We start from the raw sequence: 25,774 nt of genomic DNA, 5'->3' as shown, positions 1-25,774 counted from the left end.
ACCGGATGCTGTGCTTGCTGTAAGCCTCAGTTTCCCCACCTGGAAAACAGGGCTCATAGTGGATGAGAGGATGAACACATTTAGTGAACGACCAGTGCCACCCTCGAGATGTCCAGGCACAAACTGACGGATGGGTAGCCCGAATAACAACCCACACACATAGCTTCTCTGTGCCTCAGTTTCCTCGACCTGAACATCTCAGTGGGTAGGGCACTTGCCTAGTATGCACGAAGCCCCTAGTGTCATCCCTAGCACTGGGAGGCTGAGGCAGGAGGATCGGGGATTCGGGTCATCCTTTGCTGCAAATGAGTTGTAGGCCCCCTGGGCTACATGACACCCCCATCAGTAACTCTTCTGTCAATGCTTCCTGCACCTTTACCGTTTGGGAAGACCAAGGCACTTAGACCCGTGGCCGTGGTTCAGACGACTCTGGCTGACTCCTGCTCCGCACTTCCCCTCCTTGGGGTCCCACTTCCCAGCCCCCTCTGCAGCCCTTGGGGTCCCAGCCCGCTCCCCTCCCTCCCCTGGCAGACCCGCAGCTGCGGCCGCCTCCCGCCCCTCCCCCTCGCCCGCCACAAAGCGACGGACGCGGCAGTGACGGACGGCGCCTCCCGCCCCGCGCCACCGCCAGCCGCGACCCCGCGCGATGCTCCGGTCTCCTGCCCAATCCCCTCCCCGCCCTGGTCCCAAGGGCAACTCGATCCCCGCGCCAGTGGCCTCTTCCTTCGGGGCCCTCCTGGGTCCGGGTCCCGCAGTCCCCGCCCCGGAGCGACTGAAGGTCTGAGGTCTGCAGGTCTGTCCTTGGGGCGGGGGCGGGACCCGGTGGGACGCGGGTGTTCTCGCCCCTCCCACAGCCCCGGGAGCCCAGACCGGGACCCAGGGTTTTATGTCCCTTTGTGCGGTGGCGATGGCAGTAGGCGGTTAAGGGATTGGGGAGGTTAAGAGGTTGCGGGGGTGGGGGCAGGGGGTGGGTAAGAGACCCGGGGGTTAAGAGATGGCTGCGGTAAGAGATCGGGAGGTTAAGAGATGTGGGGGTGAGGGATCCGAGAGTTAAGGGGTACGGGGGTGGTTAAGGAATCCAGGGGTTAAAGGAAGGGGAGGTTAAGAGATGGGGGGTAAGGGATCCGAAGGTTAAGAGATGGAGGAGTAAGGGATAAGGGGTTAAGAGATGGGAGTGTTAAGGGATAGGGAAGTAGGGGATGGGGTTAAGGGATCTGGGAGGTTAAGAGATGGGAGGTTAAAGGATAAGAGGTTAAGGAATGGGGGGCAGGTAAGAGATAAGGGAGTTAAGGGAATGATTGGGGATTTAAGGAATCAGGGCAGCTGGATCCTTGGGATCAGACGGCAGCCCACCGGAGTACGACCCTGTGGGTGACCCAGCCTCTGGCAAGTTTGTGTGTGGAGCTCTTGGAGACAACCGCGCTGACACCATACTGTGTTGCCTACAACTCAGACCCCAAAGTGCGCGGCTCCTGCAGCGCTGGGGTCACCAACTGCTGTCCCCTCCGCTCTGAGCCCACTCCCCCTCCTCTTCCCTCCTCTCCCTTCTTCCTATCCCTTTTGTCTCCCCCTCCTTCCTCCCACCCAGGACGAGCTGCGGAGCACGCATGGAAAGCCTGGTCTGACACCAGCCTATTTCGGGGACACCGATGGCCAAGTGGCTCCGGGACTATCTGAGCTTTGGCGGCCGGAGGCCCCCGCCGCAGCCACCCACCCCCGACTACACCGAGAGCGACATCCTGCGGGCCTATCGAGAGCAGAAGGACCTGGACTTCGAGGATCCTTACGAGGACGCCGATGGCCGCCCCGAGCCGGAGCCCGCCGGGCCTGGGGACTCCAAGTACGACTCTCCCAGGCACCGGCTGATCAAGGTGGAGGCTGCGGACATGGCCAGAGCCAAGGCCCTGCTGGCCAGCCCCGGGGAGGAGGTGCGTGGTGGGGCCCAGCACAGGTGCTCCGTCCCCATCATCCCAGGGTCTCCACATCATGTCGCCCCGCCCCCAAGGAGTCTAGAGCTTCTAGGCTAGCGAGCGTCCCCCTCCAGCCATTCTCCATTCAGAAAGACCAAGGGTGGGCGCTGTTTTTGTTTTGTGTGAGACTTGGTCCAAGGTAGCCCAGGCTGGCCTCAAACTCACTACTTAGCTGGCGATGATCTTGAACTCCTGAGACTCCTGCCTCTACTTCCCAAGTATGTGTCACAGGATGACAGGCATGTGTCACACTCGAGGTTTATGCTGTGTGTGATAGAAGCTGGACCTGGTGCATGCTAGGCAAGTGCTCTGCCCTCAGAGCTTCGGCCCTGCTTAGTTAGTTTCTATGGCAGTGTTTCTCAGCCTATTGGTTGCAACCTGCTTTGGGTCCAACAACCCTTTCACAGGGGTCATGTAACACCATCAGAAAACACAGATGTTTCCTACGATTGTAACGGTAGCAAAATTACAGTTATGAAGTAGCAATGAAAATAATCCTATGGTTGGGGGTCACCACAACATGAGGAACTGTATTAAAGGGTAGCAGCATCAGGAAGGTTGAGAACCACGGCTCTATTCGTTTGGTTTGGTTTTGAGACAGGTTCTCTCTGTGCAGCCCAAGCTGGCCTAAAACTTGTAATCCTGCTGACTCCAAAACCTCTGGAAGGGGCCAAGATGAGAGGAGGAAGGGACACAGGGAGACAAGACAGACTAGAATTAAACCCTGCCTCATACCCCCCAGCTGTGTGACCCTGCCCAGGTCCCTAACCTCTGCTTTTGTCTCTTCGCCTGTGAAACAGGCTTATCTCCTTACTAAGGGCTTAGGGCCTGGTATTAGAACCATACAAGAGGGGGCTGGGGACTGGGTTTGAATTCCCAGAACCCACTTAAAGAGCTGAGTGTGCTCATAAAGCCAGCACTGGGGAGGCAGGCACAGGAGGATGCCCGGGACTCCCTAACCAGCCTACCTCTGAGAAATATGAAACGGCCCAGCAAGGGCAGGCAGAGAGTACAGGGTCACACAACAGGGGCATCCAGAGCTAGCCTGAGCCTTTCCCAGCAGCCCGAAGCAGACACAGAGTACTCGGACCCTTTCGATGCCCAGCCTCAGCCGCCAGCCCCGGATGATGGGTACATGGAGCCCTATGATGCTCGGAGAAGCTCGAGTGGTGAGTTCACAGGGCTGGGGATGAGGGCACGGTCCTGCAGAGGAGAGCAGGGTGACCAGTGTCTCCTCCACCCCAGAACGGCCAAGCAGAGCTGTCCAGCTTTACGATACTCCTTATGAAGAACAGAATGCAGAGCCGGAAGATGGAGCGTCTTCCGGCCAGAGCCGGCTGCCCCTGGAGGACGAGAGGCCGGCGGATGAATATGACCAGCCTTGGGAGTGGAAGAAAGATCACATCTCCAGGGCCTTCGCAGGTATGCTCAAGCTCAGGCCCCTCTCAGGCCTCCTCCCTCCACTGCCTCAGTTCTCACTAACGTCAATTCTCCCCCATAGAAAATTCCCCCTTTTCCCCCCGACCCCGTTCTGTGTAGTCTTGGAAGAGACATGGCTGTGTCATCATCACACTGGACTTGTGGTCATTATAGAACCAACCTAACAGGGTGATTGTAGACTAAATACTAGAACGCACTCAATTGTGTGGGAGCTGGTGAAAGGCAGCAAGGGGTTTTTAGGAGCTGTCACTTGGTAGACTTGGAGTCAGACATTTCCTCGCTAAATAGAGTAAGAGGATAACAGGGTCAATATCAAAGAATATCAAATAACGCAGGTCCAGAAGAGATGGGGCCATGACTTTAACAAGTGCTCCCTTCCACTGTGTAGGTAGTTCTGCTTACCCACAGGTACCTTTACCGGCTGAGGGAATGACAATTACAAACTTGCAACCCATTCCTGTTGGCCACACCCCCTGTGCTCTGATTTGCCAGTCAAGGCAATGTCCCGCCCTTTCCATGGTATCTGAATTCTGGGTGGCCACGCCCTTCGTTCCCAAAGACCAATCACAGCTCCTGTGTCAATCTTGTCCTACCGTAGACTCCACCTCCATCTCCTGGGCTCTGATAGGCTGCCCCAAGTTGAGGTTACATTGGTTCCATTCCTGCCCTCTGTGTAGGCAGGACTTAACCTCTCACCCTCCTCTCCTAGTACAGTTTGATGGTCCTGACTGGGAACGGACCCCAAGCTCGAGCAAGGAGCCTCGGAGACCGCAGCCTGCGGAGCGCGTGGACGCAGCCCTGACCCTGGAGAAGCAGCCGTGAGTGCAGATGCTGGAGGAGGGGTGGCCCCAGGGACCCAGGAACTGCAAGGGAGCTGGGGCCTCATTCACTCACTCAGTCATTCATTCATTTCTTTGGTGAGGGTCTCATGTAGCCCAGGCTGGTCCCCACTCAGCATGTCCAAGGGAATTGTCTCGCTGTGCCCTGGGGTCCTTCCTTCGGCCCCCAGGTGTGTAAAGTCAACTGGAGGTGTCTGTCTCCTCTCCCAGGTGGTTTCATGGGCCCCTGAGCCGTACAGAGGCCGAGAACCTTCTGTCCCTCTGCAAAGAAGGCAGCTACCTAGTGCGGCTCAGTGAGACCAGGGCTCAGGACTGCATCCTGTCCCTCAGGTGAGACCCAGCCTCAGTGCCGCACCCTGATAGGGCTCCTGGGCCAGTGGGTGGGGCTTCCAGGCCAGTGGGTGGGGATTTCTGGAAAGTGGGAGGGCTTTCAGGCGGCTTCGTGGGGCTCCTGGGCCAGTGGCTAAATGGGCCCTACAGGGAGCTAGCTTGGACGCCTCCCTAGCAAGAGATCCAAACCTCGGGAAGTTCAGGGAACCAGCGCCCAAGGTTCTTTTGAATGGCTCTGTCCAAAACTTGACATGCAGCCCTGAGGGTCTGTGTGAAGGCAGATTCTCACAATGTTCTAGAAAGCACTAGAGTTTGAGGCTCTGGTTCCTTAAGATGCCTAAAGTGTGAGTCCACCATAGCACCACACGACTTGTCATCCCAGCACCGGGATACGGGGATGAGGGGCGGGAGGATCAGTTCAAGTTCAGCCTCAGCTACTCACCCAATTTGAGGATATACTGGACTACATGAGATTGTCTCAATAAAAGCGGGGGAAGGGCCTGGCGAGCCAGTTCAGTGGTTAAGGGTGCTTGCTGTACTTTGGGAGGACCTGGGTTCAGCCCCTACATCAAGCGGCTCACAACAGCCAGTAATTCCAGCCCCAAGGAATATGACACCCTATTCTGGCCACTATGGGTACTGTGCGCACACACATACACATGTGTTAAAATATAAACCTGGGGCTGGAGAGATGGCTCAGAGGTTAAGAGCACTGACTGCTCTTCCAGAGGTCCTGAGTTCAATTCCCAGCAACCACATGGTGGCTCACAACCACCTAATGAGATCTGGCTCCCTCTTCTGGTCATACATGCTGTATACATAATAAATAAATAAATCTTTAAAAAATAAATAAATAAATAAATAAAATATAAATCTGGGCTGGCAAGATGGCTCAGTGGATAAAGGTGCTTGCCACCAAGCCTAAAGAACTTGAGTTCAATCCCAAGGACCTATATGGTGAAGTAGTGAAATGACCTCCACAAGCTGTCCTCTGACTTCCACATGTGTACTCCCAATGCACATATACATAACTAAATCATGTACAAGATAGTTTTAAAAGGGGGCAATAGGAGTAGAGCTAGCCTCTTCATTGACTCAACATTGTTAGAACGCCTGCCTTTATTCCAGGGTCTCCTTTAGGAGCTGGGGCGCGGGCACAGATGAACTCAGGTTCCAAAATGGGATTGTGGAAGATGAGAGGAAGTGAGGGAGGACTTTTACAGAAGTGACACTGGGTCTGGGCTGGAGCCATCAGGGCCAGGGTGAGCAGGGTAGGAAGCGGTCTTACTGCAGAGCCCGGGCTGGCCTAGAAGAACTCAGAGATCTGCCTGCCTCTGCCTCCCAAGCACTGGGATTAAATAAATACATTTATTTATTATGAGGAGGAGGTCTCACGATATAGCCTTGCCAGGCCCAGAACTCACTATGTAGACCAGGCTAGTACTGAATTTGTAGCAATCTGCCAGCCTCTGCCTCTCAAGTGCTGCGATTTTTCATTTACTTTTGTGCATGTGTGGGTGTAGAGGTCAGAGGACAACTTTGGGGGTTCAGTTCTCACCTTCCACTATGTGGGTCCTGGGGAATCGAACTCAAGTCAGCAAGCTTGGCTACAAGCGCCTTTACTCTCTGGTCCCTCTAACTGGTCCAGAACTGAGCTTCAAAGGGAAAGATACATTACAGAGTCATGGAGGTCAGGAAGTCACTGAGACTGTCGTCCTGTCCTTCGGAGAGGCGCTGGGTGGGGCTGCCAGAGGTGTCCCTGGAGGCCCAGCACCTACCGTGCACTTGTGGGAAAGTGGCTGTGGAGAGATGAGTGGGTCTGGGGGACTGAAGCTCTGCCTTGACCCACAGGAGCAGCCAGGGTTCCATGCACCTGAAGTTCACGTGGACCCGGGAGAACCAGGTGGTGCTGGGCCAGCACAGTGGGCCCTTCCCCAGCGTGCCCGAGCTGGTCTTGCATTACAGTGCCCGCCCGCTGCCTGTACAGGGCGCCGAGCACCTAGCGCTGCTCTACCCTGTCACTGGCAGCCAGAGCTCCTGAGGGACCCGGCACACTGGCTGCCAGGTCAGAAAGAGGACAGGGGGACCCACAATGCAGACTCCCTCCAAGCCAAATATAATGTCCTTTTGAGGGGGGGAGTTCCAGGGACCCCTCTCTGTGACCAAACCAAACCTGTGAGTGGGCTTGACTGGTAAAAAAAAAAAAAAAAAAAAAAAAAGGCTCTTGCTTCCAGGCCTGAGGGGTTCCAATCCCGGGGCAGAGAGCAGACACCTGCAAGTTGTCCTCTGATTTACACACACAAGTCACACACCATAAATTAATAAATAAATGTAATAACAATGAATTTTAAAACCTTGTCATTCCCTGCTATTCTTTTGGGGTTGTGGGGAGAGGCCAGGCAACCGCCCAGACCTCAGACCTCGGAGCATTCCCAAAGCCATGGCAAGCACAGATAGATGCCTGTGGGGACTGAGCAGTGAATGACAAAGCCTTTGTCACAGAGACCCAGCTGGGGTTAGAGGCTAAATGTCCCCAGGGGCGGGAACAGCGTCGCCTCATCCCAGCCTGCAGCTGGGCCTCTGGCCTGCCAGGCAGAGCAGATATCTGTCCCCTGGGAAGTCCACGGGAGGGGTGTGGGGGAGGGGAGACAGCAGCAGTCCTTGTCACTTCAAGGTGACATTGGGCAGGACAGGACCATGGTACATGCTAGTAGCTCTGACCCTCAACACTCCTGGCTGGAGAGGAAGCCATCTGGTGGTCCATTGAGTGGGAAGGGGCTATCCAGGCCTGAGTGTGGACTCCCTGCTCCTTGGACATGTAAAAGCAAGGGAAGACGGGGAATTATGTAATTACATTATAATCGAAATGTGCGTGGGTAAGTACACGTGTGTGCCTGTATGGGGTCTGCAGTTCTGAGCTTCCAGAAGTGGCTGCTGGGAATCGGTCCTCAGAAGGGTAGTTTGTACTCTTAACTGCTGGGCCATTGCTCTAGCCCCTATTATAAAAATATAAGGCAGTCAGTCAGGTTAACCCAGCACTCAGGAGGCAGAGGCAGGGGGATCTCTACGAGTTCAAGGCCAGCCTGGGCTACAGAGCGAGTTCCAGGACACCAAGAAACCCTGTCTCGAAAACAAGGAAAAATAAAAAATGGAGCAGACTCTTCCTGGCCAAAGTGTGATGCCAGGCCATCTCCAGGAACCCTGGAACCCACAAATGACTTCATTATTGGTAGCACCACAACCAACACGGCCACAGGCTTTAGCTTTGCGTCTTTGAAGAGCCTTGTTAAAGTTGAGCTTGGCTGTGCAGGCTTGTCACTACAGTTATTGGTCCTCGAGGTTGTTCAAGGCCAGCCTCGGCAACATAATGGGAATTTGTATCAAAGTAAAGAGAAAAAACAGAACTAGGGATGATTATCAGTGGAGACCTACCTAGAATCCCAGTGAAGGTCTGGGGCGTGGTCAGGGTGGAGCCCCGCCTAAAATCCCCCAGTGAAGGTCTGGGGCGTGGTCAGGGGTGGAGCCCCGCCTAGAATCCCCCAGTGAGGGTCTGGGGCGTGGTTAGGGTGGAGCCCCGCCTAGAATCTCCCAATGAGGATGGGGCGTGGTCAGGGGTGGAGCCCCGCCTAGAATCTCCCAATGAGGATGGGGCGTGGTCAGGGGTGGAGCCCCGCCTAGAATCTCCCAATGAGGATGGGGCGTGGTCAGGGGTGGAGCCCCGCCTAGAATCTCCCATTGAGGATGGGGTGTGGTTCAGCAGTAAATCACTTGCATAGCATGGTTGAGGCTCTGGGTTCCATGCACAGTATTTAAAGGAGCCTTTATTAACAGTCCCTGGGTCATGTCATTAATCTCAGCCTGTAGCTGTCGGACGCCCCTTCTCCTTATAGAAACAGCGACACCCTCACATAGCTCTTGTCCAGGTCCATTTTGGGTTCTCAGGGGTCTCCAAAGCCTCTTTCGACTTCCAGGATCCCTCTTGGCATGTGGCCTGTCCCTACTTCCTAGGGCTTGCAAGAGACTCACAGTGGGCAGAGATGGCGTGGCCAGGCCTGGGCCCGGGGCTGGGTTTGTTGACAGGAAGCTGCTGGCGCGGGGCAGGCTTGGGGAAGGTGGTGAGATAGATGGCCTGGGCTCTCTGGTCCCTGGCTGTGTCCTTCTCCTTAGGCCGGTCCCGAAGCCTGCGTGGACTCTCCCGGGGCCGGAAGAGGACATTGCTGTAGAAAGAATTCTCTGGGGGCAGGTGACACAAATCAAAAGGCGACAGTGAATTAGGAGTGGCCCCAGCTGTCTTGGCACAGGGCGGGGCCAGCCTTCCCTGCTACGCAGCCTCCGCCTCCGCCCGCACCCCCAGCCTCCTTGGCAAGGTGTTGCAGTCCGACGTCTGCCACACCTGGGCGGTAGCACCATGTACAGAGATTCCTTCAGCACCCGTAAGACTCACCTGGGCAGGTGCTCTCCCCCGAGTCCTCCCGACGACACCTGCTGAGACCCCACAACACAGCACCCAGCACCACCAAGGCTGCCACCACACCCCCAGCCACCAGAAGCGCCAACAGGAGCCCTGGGTGGGGAGACAGAGGGGACTGTCTGTGGAGGAGGGGCAGGCAGGGTAGGGCAGGTGGGAGGAGGGGAAGGGCTCACCTGAAGGGTGGGAGGTCTCCTTCAGAGGGAGGCCACCTGCAGGGAAGAGGTTCCTGTTTCAGGAGAATGACCACTGTGGAGCCCAGACACCTGCTCCACCTCTCCTCCCCGCCTCAGGACACTGAACCTGGCAGGCTCGGCTAGGCGGGTGTCCAGCTAGACCCTCAGTGTCCTCTTCTGAAAATGAGTGAGTATAACAGTCTTCTTGGGCTATCAGTGGGGTGAGGTCTAACTGCAAACTAGGGATTCTATCCGTGGTAGCTCCAAATTCTTCTTGAGACCCTCTCTCCTCCAAATGACTTCTGCCCCCAGCCCCTCACTCTACCTCTCATCCAAGCCCCAAATCTTAGTACAAAGTACACTAAACGCCATCACTCTGAATTCACTCTGCCAAGACAGGAAAGCCCACAGCTGTGTGTGGCAGGACAGGTGACGGGGCTGGAGCTCAAGCCCCGGGTCAGATAGCCAATCAATGAACACACAGGGCTGGAGTCCAGGTCTATATGACTGCTAGGATCCACAATCAATCTTAGGACTTACAGAAGGTGGGTCACCCCCAAACCCTCCTCTTGCAGGTGCTGATGTGAGCAGGGGTCCCTGGAAGCTGTTGGGGGTAGAGAAGCCAGCTGGGTGCAGCTGCTCCCCACCCCCGCAGCATGCTAACTGGCTACTCCTCAGGCTGGTGGTGATGAGCCACACAGCCAGAACACAGCTCCCGCAATGACAAGGTCTCCCTGCCAGCTGGAGAAGAACACACCGGGTGCTCCATCCTGGCAAACAGGAGCTAGCACAACACAGACCAGCAGGAACCACTGAGTCGGTGCCAGGCCAAGGCTACTGGGTCCCAAAAGGCCCTGCCATGACAGACAGGGAGGAATGTGCACCTTGTTCCAGGGCAACCAAGCTGAACACAGTGGGGTTTGCCTTTGTTTTGTTTGAGACAGTGAAACCCAGGCTGGTGTTGAACTCTTGGCAATCCTCGGGCTGCCTCAGCTTCCCGTGAGCAGTAGGATAACAGGTAAGTGCTGCCACATCCCACTGAAGCTCACCCTCCAGAAAGCTCCACACCTGGCTCTTCTATTATATATCGAGATAGGGTCTCCCTCTGTAGCTCAGGCTAGCCTCCTAAGTGCCAAGGACGACAGGTCTGCCATTTTTCAAAATGACTATTTTTATGTTTGATTATGTATGCATGCAGTACCAATGGTGGCCAGAAGGGCGGCGGCGGGTCCCCTGGAGCTGTAGTGACCATTGGCTGTGAGCTGGCACGTGGGTACTGGGAACTGAACCAGGTCCTCTGCAAGAGCAGCCAGTGCTCTCACCCCTGAGCTGCCTCTCCATCCCCTTGCACAGCTTTTTGAGACAGGATCTCATGTAACCCAGGCTGGCCATGAGCTTCTGACCCTCTGGCCTCACTGCCTGCTACTTTTCTTTCTCTCACTCGCTATGGAACCCAACCTAGCTTTCAGTCTGGCATCCTCCTGCCTCAGCTTCCCAAGTGCTGGTGTTGCAAGTGTGCTGTGGGCAAGTTTATACTCAGAACCAGAAATTCGGGAGTCTGGGGATTCCAAAGCCTCCCCCACCCACATGCTGCTTCATCCTGTTCATACCTGCCTCTACCAGGACCTTGGTCCCGTTGCCCTTGGCCTTCTGCAACTTGGGGATCTCCAGGGTGGCCTGGCACACGTAGTCCCCGCTGTCGTTAAGGCTCACGTGGTCCAGCCACAGGCTGAGGTTTGCGGGAGGCCACCAGGACAGCTGTCCCCGAGACCTGCAGCCCCCAGGGTTGAGGCTGCCATTGGAGATGAGCAGCTGGCAAAAAACGACATTGTTCCGGACCCACTCCACACGCAGCCTCTCCCAGGACTGACTCTGCTTCACCCCGCAGAACAGCGACACCTCGCCGCCTTGTGTCACCTCCACCCTCGGGGGCCACTGCTGCACGCTCAGGCTCACAGCTCCCTGCAGGCCTAGGAAAGACACACATGTCACACAAGTCTAGCAAGCCCCATGAGGGCCTGAGTTCGAGTCCCTAGAACTGAAGAAGACGGAGCGTGGTGGTGTCACCCCGTGCTGGGGACACAGAGCCTGGATTATCCAAGAGCTCTCTACCAGTTGTTCCCACAGGCAAGCCTCTGGCCAAGGAGAGACTGGATCTCAGAAAATCGGTGGAGATGGACTGAGGAAGATTCTGGGGGTAAACATCTGGCCTCTATGCATACACACACACACACAAATACACATACAAATACATACTCACACATACATATACACACATAGACATGCATATACACATGGGCATGCATACACACACATAGACATGCATATACATAATACATACACACACATGGACATGCATATACACACATATACATACACACATACATACACCTAGACATGCATACACACACACACATAACCAACATTGGGGCCAGTACACTGGCTGGTAAAGTCACTTGCTGCCAAGCCTGAGGACTTGAGTTCCATCCCCCACAGCCCACATGGTGAAGGGGAGGGGAGGGCGCTGGCAATGGCTTGGTGGTTACTGAGGCTTCGGGAGACCCCACACCTCTGGCCTCTGGGGGCCCCTGCACTCACATGCACACACACCCCATATATATAAATCTCTTGTGGAGCATGGTGACACACACCTTTAATACCAGCTCTCCAGAGGCAGAGACAGATCTCTGAGTTCCAGGCCAGCCTGGGCTACATAGTGGGAACCTGACCCCCAAAAGCAAGATCCTGTCTCAAATGAACACAAGAGTGTGCGGGCCAGAGGCTGGTTCTGGTCCCCACAGCCTGGGGCCAGTGTTTAGGTCATGGTTTGGGTTCCTCCGGAGACCCTGTAAGGGCCCAAGCATCCAGAAGTTCAGGGTGGTTCTGATGGGGGATCAGGCAGCTGAAGAGGGCTAGACAGCAGGAGGTGGTGTACAAGGTGGGGACCCCCAGGTACTCACCCCAGAGCTGCAGCAAGATGAATGCCCAACCAGGAGAGCCCATCCCTGAACCATCAGGTCCCAGGCTCGCCCTGCTGCACCCGGGTCGCCCAGCCCCCACACACACTCTTCCTGTCACAGCGCCCACCCCACCCCCACTGAGGTGACATGGGGGGCGGAGAAACACAGAGGGCAGGCAGACATACATCCTGTGTTTCAGGCTGTGGGGAAAGAGGATCCAGTTCCTTCCACCCTGTGCCTCAGTTTCCCCCAAAGCATTCTACATCAAAAAGGAAGTATGCATCCGTCTGTGGGTGTAGAGACTGGGTTCATGGGAGTGGAAATCTCTCTGGAAGATACTGCAGAGGACAGAGGAAGAGCCACAACAGAGTGTAGGACAGAGGGACAGCAAGGAATGAGTGCCAGATGAGGGAGCCCGGGGCTGGGCTCATTGAGCCGAGCACTTGTCCAGCGAGTGCAAGGCCTGGGTTCCAGCCCTAGAACCCCACAAAACAGGCATAGTAGGGCACACCGGTCATCCCAGTGATGCTGAGGTGGAGGCAGGAGGATCGAGTTCAAGGGCAGCCTTGGCTATATAGGGAGCACGAGGCTAATCTGGGCAATGAGACACTTCTCAAAAAGTCAATCAATACATTAAGATCCCTCTGCCCCAGTTCCTGGGTCCCTAAGTCATAGCTTGTTTCAGTTCGGGGCATGAGGCCCAGGGCTCACATGGAGCAGGTACAGGCCATGTCAGCGGATTTCTGTAGTAACTCACAGGTGTGGTGGCACACACCTTTAATCCCAGCACTCGGGAGGCAGAGGCAGGCTGGATTTCTGCGAGTTCCAGGCCAGCCTGAGCTACATAGAGAGACCTGTTCTGGTAGCAAAAACTCTGTTCTCAGTCAAACCACAAGGACATCAGTGACTTCCTGGTGGGCTGTGCATATCTATACACAGTGTATATCTATACGTCTATCACAGCTGTCCCCAAGCCCATCTGTGGTCAGCCAACCCCGTGGGAGGTTGGGATCCCTGTCTGGGTGAACGAAGCAGTCTCAGTCCGTCGAGGCCAGTTCTGTCTCTTACAGGTTCTGGTTGCTGCTCCAAGGCCTGGGCAAAGTTGGAGCCCGGAGGTCCTAGCCGTCAGCCCTCAGCCTCAGTCCCAGTCCGGGGTCAGTGGTCAGTGCGGTAAAGTTCAGAGTCTCACACTCAACCACTGTGTGACCTACTTTCTCACTGGGCGCTTCCTGGAATTGTTCTGAACCACAAGTCATCAAAGGACAGTTCTCAGAGCAGCTGGGGTGCCAATTTGAGTAGCAAATGGAGACGATGTGGGGGTGCATAAGGGGTGCCTCCGAGGTCACAAGACAGGACCTGAGGCCAAAGCCCGATTCCCTGACTTCTGCCTAGGCACTCACTCATTCCTCCCAGTATCACACAGGGATATCCGTGCTCTGGAGGAAGGCGATTCCCAGCGCCGGACTACAATTCCCGGCAGCGCCGGTCGCGTGCGCATGCGCAATACATGCAGTGATGGAGCGCTGACTGGGGGCGCGGCGGCGGAGGCGGCGAGGGCGCGGAGGGCTAATTGACTGCCGGCTGCGGCCAAGGAGGCTTGAGTGTTTGGAGAACCAGCTGAGGGGGACCCCGCGGCGGGGTCGGGGAGACCCAGGGCTGCAGCTATGGAGGACCAGAGGGTAGGACCGGGAGGGATGCTCGGAGCGGGCGTGGGGAGGGGACCAGGTGATGCCGCAGCGCCCCTCCCCCTCACGGGCCGCCTGCACCATGGCTCGGGTTAACACGCAGACCCCAATCCTTCTCCCCTCATTCAGCTCCTCATCGTCCTAGCCTGGGCTCAGCTGGAGACTCACCCCGCAGGTCACCGCCCCCAGCTCCGCAGTGACCAGCCCCACCCCCACCCCCGGGTGGGTGCCCGGAGCTGGCGCCCTCCTCCTCCACCTGCCATGGGGATCCCCCTCTCCAAGCACCACCCTTCGCAAGTGAGACCTTCAGGTTGCCCAGATGAACTCCATCCACTTTCCAGGCTATCCTGACCCACGCCTATCACACCTCGCCCAGGAGAAATTTGTTTCTCCATATAGCCCTTTACCCCAGGCTAGCCCAGTTGGACCCTGGGACTCGCCTTGCTACCCTCTCACTGCAGCTCACCGTCAACTTTCAAGATTGCAGATACTGGCCTGGGGTGTTGGTGGTGCACGCCTGTCACCCCAGACTCGGGAGGTAGAGACAAGAGGTTGATGTGAGTTCCAGGCTAGCCGGGACTACACAGTGAGACCGCGGGGAAGGTGGCTCAGTGGGGAAAGTGTTTGCTGTGTAAACGTAAGGACCTGAGTTCAAGTTCCCAGCGCTCACGTAAGAAGTTAGTGCAGCTGCATACACTGTAACCCCGGCCCTGGGAACATGGACACAGGAGGATCCCTGGTGACTCGGTGGCAGCTAGCCTAGCCCAGGCTCAGTGCGAGACCTTCCCTCAAGTAATACATGGAAAGTGACAGAGGGAGACAACCAATATTGACACCTGGCCTCCACACACACGTGCATGCACACACATGTATGTGCACACACACAAACTCATATAAGCCCAGTGCTCATACCATGTAACTAGGGTCCATCCCTGAGAGGCCGGCTGTATGCCTCAGTTTCCTTCTCTGCAATGGGGATGCCACAGCCTCGCCCCAGGCCTGCATCCCTGGAGGGCAGCATTCAGCCAACCCACTGCCCATGTTCCTTCTGTTCCTCAGGAGGCACTAAGAAAAATCATCACCACCCTGGCTGTGAAGAATGAGGAGACACAGACCTTCATCTACTCCCTGAAGCAGATGCTGCTGAATGTAGAGGTGAGCAGAGCAGTCAGTTCTGCAGACTCTGGTGGAGGGGTGCAGGGAGAGGCCAGGAAGTATCTCTCTCCACACCTCAGTCTCCCGTCTACATGGCCTCGCCTTTTCTTTTTCTGAGACACGGTTTCTCTGTGTAGACTTGGCTGTCCTGGAACTCACTCTGTAGACCAGGCTGGCCTCGAACTCACAGGGAACCATCTGCCTCTGGCGTGTGTCACTGTACCCGGCTCTTGGTGGCCTCTTCCCATGCAGGCAAACTCAGCCAAAGTGCAGGAGGACCTAGAAGCCGAGTTCCAGTCCCTCATGTCGGTGCTGGAGGAGCTGAAGGAATCCATGCTAATGAAGATCAAGCAGGACAGGGCTAGCCGCACCTACGAGCTGCAGGTGTGAACACACATCCATCCCCTCCCTCCGGAGCCTCTGGTCCCCTCCTAACCCTTCCCCAAAATATCTTCTCTGGCATCACCACCTCCCTACAGTTTCCCAGTCCTTTCCACTCCCCCCAGAACCAGGGTAACACACCTGCTCAAACACCTCCCATAACTGCCGTGGACTCTCCAGCTCCAAGCCGGCGTCTCTCACATTGTACCCAAACTTCATCCTGACTTTTCAGGATCCCACATTCCCACCTGTGGTAACCAGGGAGCCTGGGGGACTCAGGTGTGAGTCCATCCCAGCCTGGCTCTGCCAGCGCCCAAAGCTCCAGTCTACTCTTCCCACCTGGAGCCCTGTTAGGCTGTGGGTCCTGGGGGTGGCAGAGCTCTGGGGGGGTGGGGATTGTGGTGGTTGAGGGATCTGTCCCCATTGAATGCTGCTCACAGAACCAGCTAGCCGCATGCACACGGGCCCTGGAGAGCTCTGAGGAGCTCCTGGAGACAGCCAACCAGACCCTGCAGGCCGCAGACAGCGAGGACTTCCCTCAGGTGGGTGTCAGTGAGAGGACTCATAAGGTCCCAAGGTCAAATGCACTGTGTCCAGATTTTTGTTGTTGTTCTTATTCTGGTTTTTGGTTTTTGGTATTTTTTGTTTGCTCTGGTTTGGGTTGGTTATGTTTGTTTGTTTGTTTTTGTTTTTTGGGTTTTTTTTTTTTTTTTTTTGGTTTATTGAGACAGGGTTTTTCTGTGTAGCCCTGGCTATCCTGGAACTCTCTTTGTAGACCAGGCTGGACCTCACAGAGATCTGCCTGCCTCTGCCTCCCCAGTGCTGGGATTGAAGGCATGCGCCACCACTGGTTTTGTTCATTTTTATCGCACATATTTATTTGTGTGTGGGAGGGGCGTGTGCAGCCCACAACGCTCCTACCCTCCTTTCATCTGAGTGTGCGGATCACCTCAGGTGTATCAGCAAGCGCCTTTACTCTCTGAGCCTCTCGCCAGCCCACAAGTCATTTTATTTAGATAGTGCCTCCATGCAGCGTGAAACGCAAGTATGTCTTCGAGACCACTCAGTGAGGGACTGGGGCTGGGGCATGGTGGACAGAGTGCTCACCTAGCATGCACCAGGCCCTGTGTCCCATCCCCAGCACTACACAGGCCAGGTGTGCTGATGCAGACTTATCACCCCAGCAATTGGGAGGACGATCAGAGTCAGCCTCGGCTACGAAGTGAGTTCCAGGCCAGCCTGGGCTACATGAAACACTGTCACAAAAAGTAAGACAAATTGGCTCAATGAATAAATAATTAGTATAATTTCATGCCACCCGGTGGTGAGTGTGTCAATACCACTCAGAATAAGCTTTTACTTTGTGGAGCATTCATTATTTTTTCTAAGATTTCTCTTAAGCTGGGCAGTCTATATTTTGGTTTGTTAAATGTGCTGACTCAAGCTGGCAAGGAAGGAAAAAAAAAAAAGCTGGGGGGAACGGTGCTTGCGGCCAAGCCTGACTACCTGAGTTCAATCCCCGACCCCACATGGTGGAAGGAGAGAACCAACTCCTGAAGGTTGTCCTCTGACCTCCACACACATATACACACATAGAAATAAATGTAATTTTAAGCTGGGCAGTGGTGGCACATGCCTTTAATCCCAGCACTCGGGAGGCAGAGCCAGGCAGATCTCTGAGTTCGAGGCCAGCCTGGTCTACAGAGCGAGATCCAGGACAGGCACCAAAACACCAGAGAAGCCCTGTCTCGAAAACAAACAAAGAAACAAAAAAGAAATAAATGTAACTTTAAAAGCTAAAAATAAGTAAGTGTTCTGCTGCATGTGCTGGGCACCGAGTGGGGACTTCTTGTATAATATTATCAGGTCCAGCCTTAATGTTATACATCCCAGGGGCTCAGGAGAGAACTATGAACAGCAAGGACTATTTTCAGGAAATAGAATCTCAGCACACCGAGCTCTATAGTCCACTTGCTTTAATTCCTCTGGCATAACATCCTTTATACCCAGCTTCAGTTCTGTTCTCGTGCCTAGCTCCTTTCTTGCCTGATTTCCCTCTATACTTATCTATTACTCCCTCTAAGTTCTATCTTAATTTTCTCGTCTTAATTCTGCCTCATCTAGGTCCTTTTCACCTTGTTCTTACCCAGCTAGTACTTCCCCATCTGGTTCTTCCTCATCTTCCATCTCGTTCCTCTAATACTCTCTTCTAGCCCTTCAATCTAGTTCTTCCCCATCTCAGTTTGTTCCTCTCAAGTTCTTTTTTTTTTTTTTTTTTTTTTTTTTTTGGTTTTTCGAGACAGGGTTTCTCTGTGTAGCTTTGCGCCTTTCCTGGAACTCACTTGGTAGTCCAGGCTGGCCTCGAACTCACAGAGATCCGCCTGGCTCTGCCTCCCGAGTGCTGGGATTAAAGGCGTGCGCCACCACCGCCCGGCTCCTCTCAAGTTCTTACCCGTCTAGTTCTTCCATTCTCTTTTCTCTTCTCCGTCTTCCACATGCCCTGGAAGTCCTGGATATATACACTTACAAGCAGTATTCCCTTAGCAGTGCAAAGCCAGGCTTCCAGGGTCAAACGAGGGGTGATAAGGATCACATAGGGAGGCAATAACCGTTAATTATCATTTGCAACCCCAAAGGGAAGTGACCAATGGGGAAATGAATTAACTAAAGGCTGAATTCAGGTAATATCTAAGAAGAGGGCTCTTATGTGCTCAACTATAATCTTAAACGTGATTGGTAGAAAATGTTAAGAATCCATAAGTTGCTAGGTCAATGGGAGAAAATAAAACTGTCTTCTTTTTTCCTGTGGCTCCTATCTGTCCAAGCAATCTGCCGTTTTTCTGCAGGGTGGGGGAAAGTGTGCTCAGTCGCTAGGCAAACTGTACAGCTAGATGCCTCTGGTGATAGTTAAAGGGAGATCTGGAACTGGAGGTAAGGTTTGGGAAAGGAGGAAGTAAAGCTTAATTGGCACATCTGCCAGGCCTTCTCAAACAGGTAGCCTGGATGCTTAAGTCTGTCTGTTCTTAGAGAGTACAGCGGTATCTCTGATAAAGTACTTTCCTCCATCTGGGGATGGACCTGGCCGGATGCTGCCAATGATGATAATTACAGGGAGGCTTGAACTGGGGTTCTGGCTGAGCATAGCTGTCAGCACAGAAAGTTATCTAAATATTCCTAGAAGTGGTTAGGTAAGGAGTTAAAAGTCTATAAAGTTAGTAAGGCTGTAAGAAAGGAGGGTCCGAGCTAAATTGTGTAAAGCTATTATTTAACGTCCACCTGACCTAGGCGGTGTCTCCTTGTGGAATTTGCCTTAAATCAGGAGACCTTCATGTGGACTGTTATTACTGCTAGTCCTTAAAAGTGCCTAAGGGAGATATCTGATTCCAGAGAAAACCTTTCCTGAGGCTGTTCTCCAAATGCCTGGAATGTGTATGTCCAGAGAGTGATCAGTCCACACTGTTAGCCCTTCTTAGGGAAAAGTCAATTGGGAAAACTGTGAAGGCACACATGACTTCCATAACAGAATACAGCTGATATATAACAAGCCAAATAACACCAAAAACTCCTTGGAATTTGGCTTCCTCTGAAGGAATTCCTTGATCCCTCCAGGTAGTGACTTTGCCATAACCAGCTGAGTTCTTATGATATATTCCTGTGGCCTGCAACAGGGACTGGCGTGGGGCTGGCTTAGTCTCATAGTCCCATTGACACAGCCCAGAAGGGGGCAGTTCACCCTCTGCCTCCTGGCAGAGATCTTTGCCAAATGCCAGCTGCTGTGCCTCAGTCTCCCTGTCTGTATAGTGGCACAGATCTGGGTGACACGCACCTTTGATTTCTGCTCTGTCTTTTTCTAGGCCGCCAAGCAAATCAAAGATGGGTAAGATGCTGAGTCAGGTCCCTATCCCAGAGTCCTGCCTGTGTGGGGACACCCACTGGGGGAGGCCAGGTCCCTGAGCACTGCACAGGAGCACAGGGCAGGGGTCCCCAGATGTCCCAGCCTGGCCCCTCTGCTACACGCTACCATGGGATTGCTCCTCCCTCCCTGCAGTGTGACCATGGCCCCTGCCTTCCGACTGTCGCTGAAAGCCAAGGTCAGTGACAATATGAGTCACCTCATGGTGGACTTCGCACAGGAACGCCAAATGTTACAGACCCTCAAGTTCCTGCCTGGTGAGATGGGGACCTGCCTGGGGGCCCAGGGCTCTGGTGCCGTTGGGGGGGACAGAGAACAGGACTTGAGTGGAGCGAGGAAGACAGACAGACAGGCACGCGTGCACACACGCACACAGCACAGCACAGGTTAGGGCCTAGTCAAGTCCCACCTACAGGCGGTGGGATCTGTGAGTGTCATGCCTATGGACAGAGCCACATCAAGTCCCGCCCATGCAGGGGTGGGACCTGTGGCTGTGGTGGTTGGGTCTTCGTCAGGCCCTGCCCACACGGGTTGGGTCTGTGACTATCTTGTCTATGGATGGAGCCCACATCAAGTCCCTCCCGTGAAGGGGTTGAGGTGGGGTCTGTGGGTGGAGCCCTGGTCAGTCCCTGATCGCACTGGACTTGGGGCCATTGCTTCCTCCTGGGTAGGACCTAAGCAAGCCAGGCCCACACACTGACCAGAGTTGTCTTGAGGGTGGGTAGGGTCTGTGGATGCTATGTCTATGGGTGGGTGGGCCTTCAGTTTGGCTCCCGCACCAGGCACTGGTGGCCTGGGAAAGCCCTGCCCTGCGGATCCCAGGAGACCTCACCTCCTAGGGAGCTGGCACTCTATGGAGGACCACTGTGGGGTGGAATCCCAAAGAAAGCCACACCCCGGTTCATAGAGAATTCTGGAAAAGTAACTAATTTACTGTACTTCTCTATACTGAGAAGGTACAGAGAAAGCTCTGCCCTGACCCATGTGACCCCAGGAGGCCCCAGCCTCAGCCCCAGCCCCTCAGGGCTCCACCAGAATAGTCTGATGACTCAGACACTGACCCCTCTTCCTGGGCCCTGGTAGTGCCAAGTGCCCCCATCATCGACCTGGCCGAGTCCCTGGTGGCCGATAACTGTGTGACGCTGGTGTGGCGCATGCCCGATGAGGACAGCAAGATTGACCACTACGTGCTGGAGTACCGCAGGACCAATTTCGAGGGCCCACCCCGCCTCAAGGAGGATCACCCCTGGATGGTTGTCGAGGGCATCCGACACACTGAGCACACCTTGACAGGTGGGGAGCACCCCTCAGTGAATGAGCATGGATGGGCAGGTGAGGGAGCACACATAGGTGTGTGGGGAACATTGCCTGATGGATAAGGGGGGACCCTCTCAGGCATGTGGGGGAGCACTCCAGGGTAAGTGAGGAGCATTTACAAGCAGATGAAGAAGCACGGCCAGGCATGTGGGGGAGCATTCTCAGGTGTATGAAGGAGCAGACAAGCTTGTGGGGGAATACAACCTGATGGGGAACACTCTCAGGCAGATGAAGGAGTACTCCCTGCAGAGTGAAGGAAAACTCCTAGGCAGGAGAAGGAGCACTCCCCCACAGGAAGGTCCACTCCCAGGCAGGAGAGGAAGCATTCCCTGATAGGTGAAGGAGCAATCTTAGGCAAGAGAGGGAGCACCTTTAGGTAGAGGGAGCATGCCTAGGCAAGAAAGGGAGCACTACCAGCTCAGCTTAGCTGTCCATCTCCCAACTCCCCCACGCCCCCCACCCTGGGCTCCATTGCCCCATCAAACACCAAGGTGTGTTGGTACTCCTGGCTTCCTGCAACTCGTGGGGTCTGAGAGCAGGCTGGTGGGGTTAGCCCGACAGAGCCATCAGCAGAACAGAAGGCAAGATGGATGGGTTTGTCCCGTGTGAAGGGCTGGTTTCTCAAAGCCATTTGAAAGCAGAGGAAACTGAGGCATGGGAGGAACTTCACGTGTAGCTTCTCTATAGCTCTACCATCCAGCTGCTGGTCCTTCATTCTCGCTGTGTGTGTGCCAGTGAGGAGGTCAGAGGTCAGTGTTGACCGTCACCCTCAGTGCCCCCCCCCCCCTTCTTGAGATGGGTCTCAATGGCCTGGAGCTCACAGTTAGCTAGGCTGTCTGGCTGCCAAGACCCAGGAATCCTGTCTCCACCTCAGGGCTACAGTCTGCATGTGCCATGCCTGGCTCTTTCCTGGGTGGCTGGATTCAGTCTTCACATTCCTGCACCTTTACCCACCACGCTTCCTCACCGTCCACTCACTAGTGAGCAGTGAACTCCCAATCCTGGCATTCAGGGGCCCCTCAGATATTCAGGGAGTCTCTGGGTAATTGGAAGTCAGAACATCTAGGCATCCTCACAGCGGGCAGGAGGAGGCTCAGGAGGCGGGAATCATCAGGGCCCTAATGAGTTTACAAAGCTTTTCAGAGCCGGGAACCCCTGATTTTCCTCCCTAACTCTTCAACTCTTGGGCTATAATCACCAGCCTGCTAGTTATCTGTAATTAGCATTCATGGTTAATAATGAGCATGCCAATTGCAGGGGGAATGGCCTTGCCAGCCCGTGCCAGAGCCCCAGAACCTACTGGCTTCCCTTCCATACAGAAATCAAAACAAACCTACCCCCCCTTTTTTATAGGACCCCAGAATCCGGACCTCAGGCCCCTCTGCCTCTTACTGGTTTTGTTGTGACTTTTATCTGGGGATAATCCCAGACACAAGCACAGTGAGGGATCCCATCTTCCCACTGGTGGCGGCTTGTGGAATATCTAGTTTAGCTCCAAACCAAAGAGATGCAGGGAGGCATGCATGGCTCAGGTGCCACAGTGCTCACCTAGCAGGGAGAAAGCCATGGGTTCCACCCCCAGCTTGGTGCACACTCATCTTCCCAGCACTGGGGAGGTGGAGGCAGGAGAATCAGGGAGGCCAAGGTCAGGAAAAGAGGGTGGAGCAGGCAGGCCAAACATCAGCAGTGATAATTAAGGGGCCTGAGAGACTGATCAGTGGTTAGAGCACTGGATGCTCTTGCAGAGGATCTGGGTTCAGTTCCCAGCACCCACATGGTGGCTCATGACCACCTGTAACTCCAGCTCCAGGGGACTAAACACCCCCTTCTGGCCTCCACAGGCACTGCACACAGGTAGTGCACAGACACACATGTGGGCAAAACACCCAGAAACCTAGAAATAAATCTTAAATGAGACACAGACAGACTGACAGACTAGGGTGGGGCCCCTCTGGTATTATGTCCTCTCTTCCCTCCTAGGTCTCAAATTTGACATGAAATACATGAACTTCCGTGTGAAGGCCTGTAACAAGGCGGTGGCTGGGGAATTCTCTGAGCCGGTGACCTTGGAGACGCCAGGTGCCTGCCTCCTACCCTCCCTGACTCAGTATCTCCCACCCATCCTGGTGTCCTGGGAACCCATCCTTCATAAGGGTCTTGGAATGGGGTGATGTGGCCCTTACTGCTCTGACTGCCGGGGAGCTCACCTTCAGTCTGCAGTGGCCATCTCTGTCTTCACTCAGATATCTTGGACTCTGCTGGTTTTTGTTTTCTTTTTTAACTTTCTGTTTAGGAGGGTGACCTGTGGGTTTTATTTTACATGTATTTGTATGTGTGTGCACATGTAGGGGGTTTGTGCTTGTGGAATCATCATCAGGAGTCACTCCTCAGGCGTTGTCCACCTGGATGGCCTGAGCCCTAAGGCTCCCCCTGTCTCTGCCCGTCCCATGCTGTGGTTACAGATGTCACACCATGTGTGCCTTGTTTTTATTTATTTATTTATTTATTTTGGTTTTTGGAGGCAGGGTTTCTCTGTGTAGTTTTGGTGCCTGTCCTGGAACTCGCTTTGGAGACAGGCTGACCTTGAACTCACAGAGATCTGCCTGGCTCTGCCTCCAGAGTGCTGGGATTAAAGGCGTGCACCACCGCCACCCGGCTTCAGTTAAATTTTTTTTTTTTTTTTTTTTTTTTTGGTTTTTCGAGACAGGGTTTCTCTGTGTAGCTTTGCGCCTTTCCTGGAACTCACTTGGTAGTCCAGGCTGGCCTCGAACTCACAGAGATCCGCCTGGCTCTGCCTCCCGAGTGCTGGGATTAAAGGCGTGCGCCACCACCGCCCGGCTGTAAATTTTTTTAAATGATTATTTTGTGACTTTTTCTACGTGTGTGTCAGTATGGTACGGCTGTGCAGTGCCCACAGAGGCCAGGTAGAGAGCTGGAGTTACAGTTGTGAGGTACCATGTGGGTGCTGAAAATTGAGCCCAGGTCCACTGAAAAACTAGCCAGTATGCTAACTAGTGAGCAACCTCCAGCCCCATCCCTTTCTTTAAAAATAAATTATTTATTTAGTTCTTGGAGACAGGCTGGAAGTCAGAATCCCCCAGCCCTGGCCTCATGAGGGCTAAGATTCCAAGTGTAGATGGAGGGAGTAGTCTTCCTGTCTCTCTCCCTCCCTCCTTCCAACCTCTGTAGAGTTGGGCACAGAACATGAGTCATAAAAACAGATTCTATACTTTCCCACAGTGACTCTTTTGTATATCATCTTTGGAAGTCCCTCTGCTGTCTAGCATAACTCCCTCCTGCTGTAGCCATGTTCTTTTTGGGGGGTCCACCCTCAGCACAGGGCAGGGAGACAGGCTTGAAAATGTCTCTAGACCCCAGAGACATTTAGACTACAGCCCTTTTACCTGGTTCCTCTGGCTCATTGGTCAGCTCCCCCAACCTTCCTGTCCTGCATCTCCCTGTATTGCCGCCCCTCCTGTCCATCTATCTCCCTCCACCAGCTGCCCGTCTTGTCTCTCTGTGTCTATCTGGGTTTCCCATCTCTGTGACCCCCCGCCTCGTCTCCCTGGCCCCAGCATTCATGTTCCGCCTGGACGGGTCCACATCTCACCAGAACCTGCGAGTGGAGGACCTCTCCGTCGAGTGGGATGCCATGGGCGGGAAGGTTCAAGATATCAAGGCTCGAGAGAAAGACGGCAAGGGCCGGACAGCGTCCCCTGTAAACTCCCCAGCCAGGTAGCCCACCTCCCCTGGTCCCCGAGTCTCTAGTGGACATGCTCGCCATGGCCAGTTTTGTCAGGACTGGGTGGAGGGAGGGACTTAGGGGTATAACAGCTTCCTTGTAGAAGAGTGAGTGAGCAAGATTTTGAGCGGGGTTCTGATGGGTGAATAGGAGTTTTTTTGCAGCATCTGACCAGTTAGCTCAGTTGGTTAGGCATCTTCCAGCTGAGGAAAATGGCATGGACCAGGGAGGTTGTCCCAGGGAAAGGTGAAACCTGAGCTGAGCTTCCCTGCTGTCCACAGAGGGACTCCATCTCCCAAGAGGATGTCTTCAGGTCGTGGGGGACGGGACCGCTTCACAGCTGAGTCTTACACAGTGCTGGGTAAGGATGGGAGATGAAGGGAACTGGGGAGTTGGGGGCAAGGTCTGAGCAGGAGTATGTGGGCATAAGAGGTGTGCACCCTCGGCTCCATCCTGCCCCCTCTCTGTCCCTGTGCCTCAGGGGACACGCTGATTGATGGTGGGGAGCACTATTGGGAGGTGCGCTTTGAACCGGACAGCAAGGCCTTTGGCCTGGGTGTGGCCTACCGCAGCCTGGGCCGCTTTGAGCAGCTGGGCAAGACAGCCGCATCCTGGTGTCTGCATGCCAACAACTGGCTGCAGGCCAGCTTCACCGCCAAGCACGCCAACAAGGTCAAAGTGCTGGACAGCCCTGTGCCTGATTGCCTGGGCGTACACTGCGACTTCCACCAAGGTGCCATCACATTCCCTTCCTCAGTCGCGATGCTCTGGCCCCTCCCCTGGTCCTCACCCCTGTCCTGACTCCTGTCCCTCTGCTCCCCTCACCCCAGGCTTCCTGTCTTTCTACAATGCCCGCACCAAACAGCTCCTGCACACCTTCAAGGCCAAGTTCACACAGCCCCTGCTTCCAGCCTTCACGGTGAGCCTGTTGTAGCGGGCAGGGGTAGGCTGAGGGGGAAGGGGTGAGAAGGGGTGGGCTGACGGGGAGGGGGTGGGCCTTTCTCTGGGTGCCGTGACTCCTGTCTGAGCCTCCCTGTTCCCCACTCTCCCCAGGTGTGGTGTGGGAGCTTCCAGGTGACAACAGGCCTGCAGGTCCCCAGTGCCGTGCGCTGCCTGCAGAAGCGGGGTAGTGCCACCAGCAGTTCCAATACCAGCCTCACCTAGGCCAGGGCCACCTGCCAGCTGGGGCACTTCAGCCGGCTCTCCACCTACCTGCTGTTTGGAGCCTTAACTCTGAAAGGGGGGTGGTCAGGTCAGAGTCCCCTCCCTACCTCACTTCATAATAAAGATAAAACACTGGCTATGCTACTGCACTGATTTTAGGGCATGGGGTGCTTAGGTGACCTGGACCTTGCGTTTCTTAGCTGTGAAATGGGCTTTCCTTGTGGATTGGTGTCA

The 25,774-nt window shown here is 54.7% G+C and overlaps 3 protein-coding genes across 4 annotated transcripts; 2 read left to right on the top strand and 1 right to left on the bottom strand.

Moving 5' to 3' along the window:
- Positions 1-41: 41 nt before the first annotated feature.
- On the top strand, positions 42-6,881 carry Shd (Src homology 2 domain containing transforming protein D). Of its 2 annotated transcripts, none has more exons than XM_052746914.1 (7): positions 42-793; positions 1,589-1,928; positions 3,031-3,139; positions 3,216-3,392; positions 4,120-4,228; positions 4,460-4,579; positions 6,431-6,881. In XM_052746914.1, exons 2-7 carry the CDS (start codon positions 1,650-1,652, stop codon positions 6,618-6,620), a joined length of 984 nt encoding a protein of 327 aa, XP_052602874.1. In that variant the 5' UTR covers positions 42-793; positions 1,589-1,649; the 3' UTR covers positions 6,621-6,881. The 2 variants fall into 2 exon arrangements, with proteins under 2 accessions (XP_052602874.1, XP_052602875.1); XM_052746915.1 differs by having other exon boundaries at positions 45-793; positions 3,034-3,139; positions 6,431-6,874.
- Positions 6,882-8,163: 1,282 nt separating this feature from the next.
- Positions 8,164-12,226, bottom strand: Tmigd2 (transmembrane and immunoglobulin domain containing 2). The gene is made up of 5 exons (XM_052745647.1): positions 12,184-12,226; positions 10,834-11,193; positions 9,224-9,259; positions 9,024-9,143; positions 8,164-8,812 (listed from the first exon to the last, which is right to left on the bottom strand). The coding sequence occupies exons 1-5, from the start codon at positions 12,224-12,226 to the stop codon at positions 8,577-8,579; spliced, it is 795 nt and encodes a 264-aa protein (XP_052601607.1). The 3' UTR covers positions 8,164-8,576.
- Positions 12,227-13,705: 1,479 nt separating this feature from the next.
- Positions 13,706-25,677, top strand: Fsd1 (fibronectin type III and SPRY domain containing 1). Its single transcript, XM_052746907.1, has 13 exons — positions 13,706-13,862; positions 14,928-15,023; positions 15,276-15,407; positions 15,845-15,946; positions 19,259-19,281; positions 19,453-19,574; positions 20,401-20,610; positions 22,615-22,713; positions 24,210-24,369; positions 24,658-24,737; positions 24,858-25,109; positions 25,207-25,295; positions 25,430-25,677. The coding sequence occupies exons 1-13, from the start codon at positions 13,848-13,850 to the stop codon at positions 25,538-25,540; spliced, it is 1,491 nt and encodes a 496-aa protein (XP_052602867.1). The 5' UTR covers positions 13,706-13,847; the 3' UTR covers positions 25,541-25,677.
- The last annotated feature ends 97 nt before the right edge of the window (positions 25,678-25,774 follow it).

The sequence above is a fragment of the Peromyscus californicus genome, unplaced genomic scaffold (genome assembly GCF_007827085.1).
Source record: "Peromyscus californicus insignis strain IS unplaced genomic scaffold, ASM782708v3 Scaffold_1__1_contigs__length_55948999, whole genome shotgun sequence".
NCBI classification, from domain to species: Eukaryota; Metazoa; Chordata; class Mammalia; order Rodentia; family Cricetidae; genus Peromyscus; species Peromyscus californicus.
The sequence above is the reverse complement of the archived record's forward strand: the minus strand, read 5'-3'. Positions and strand labels throughout refer to the sequence as shown.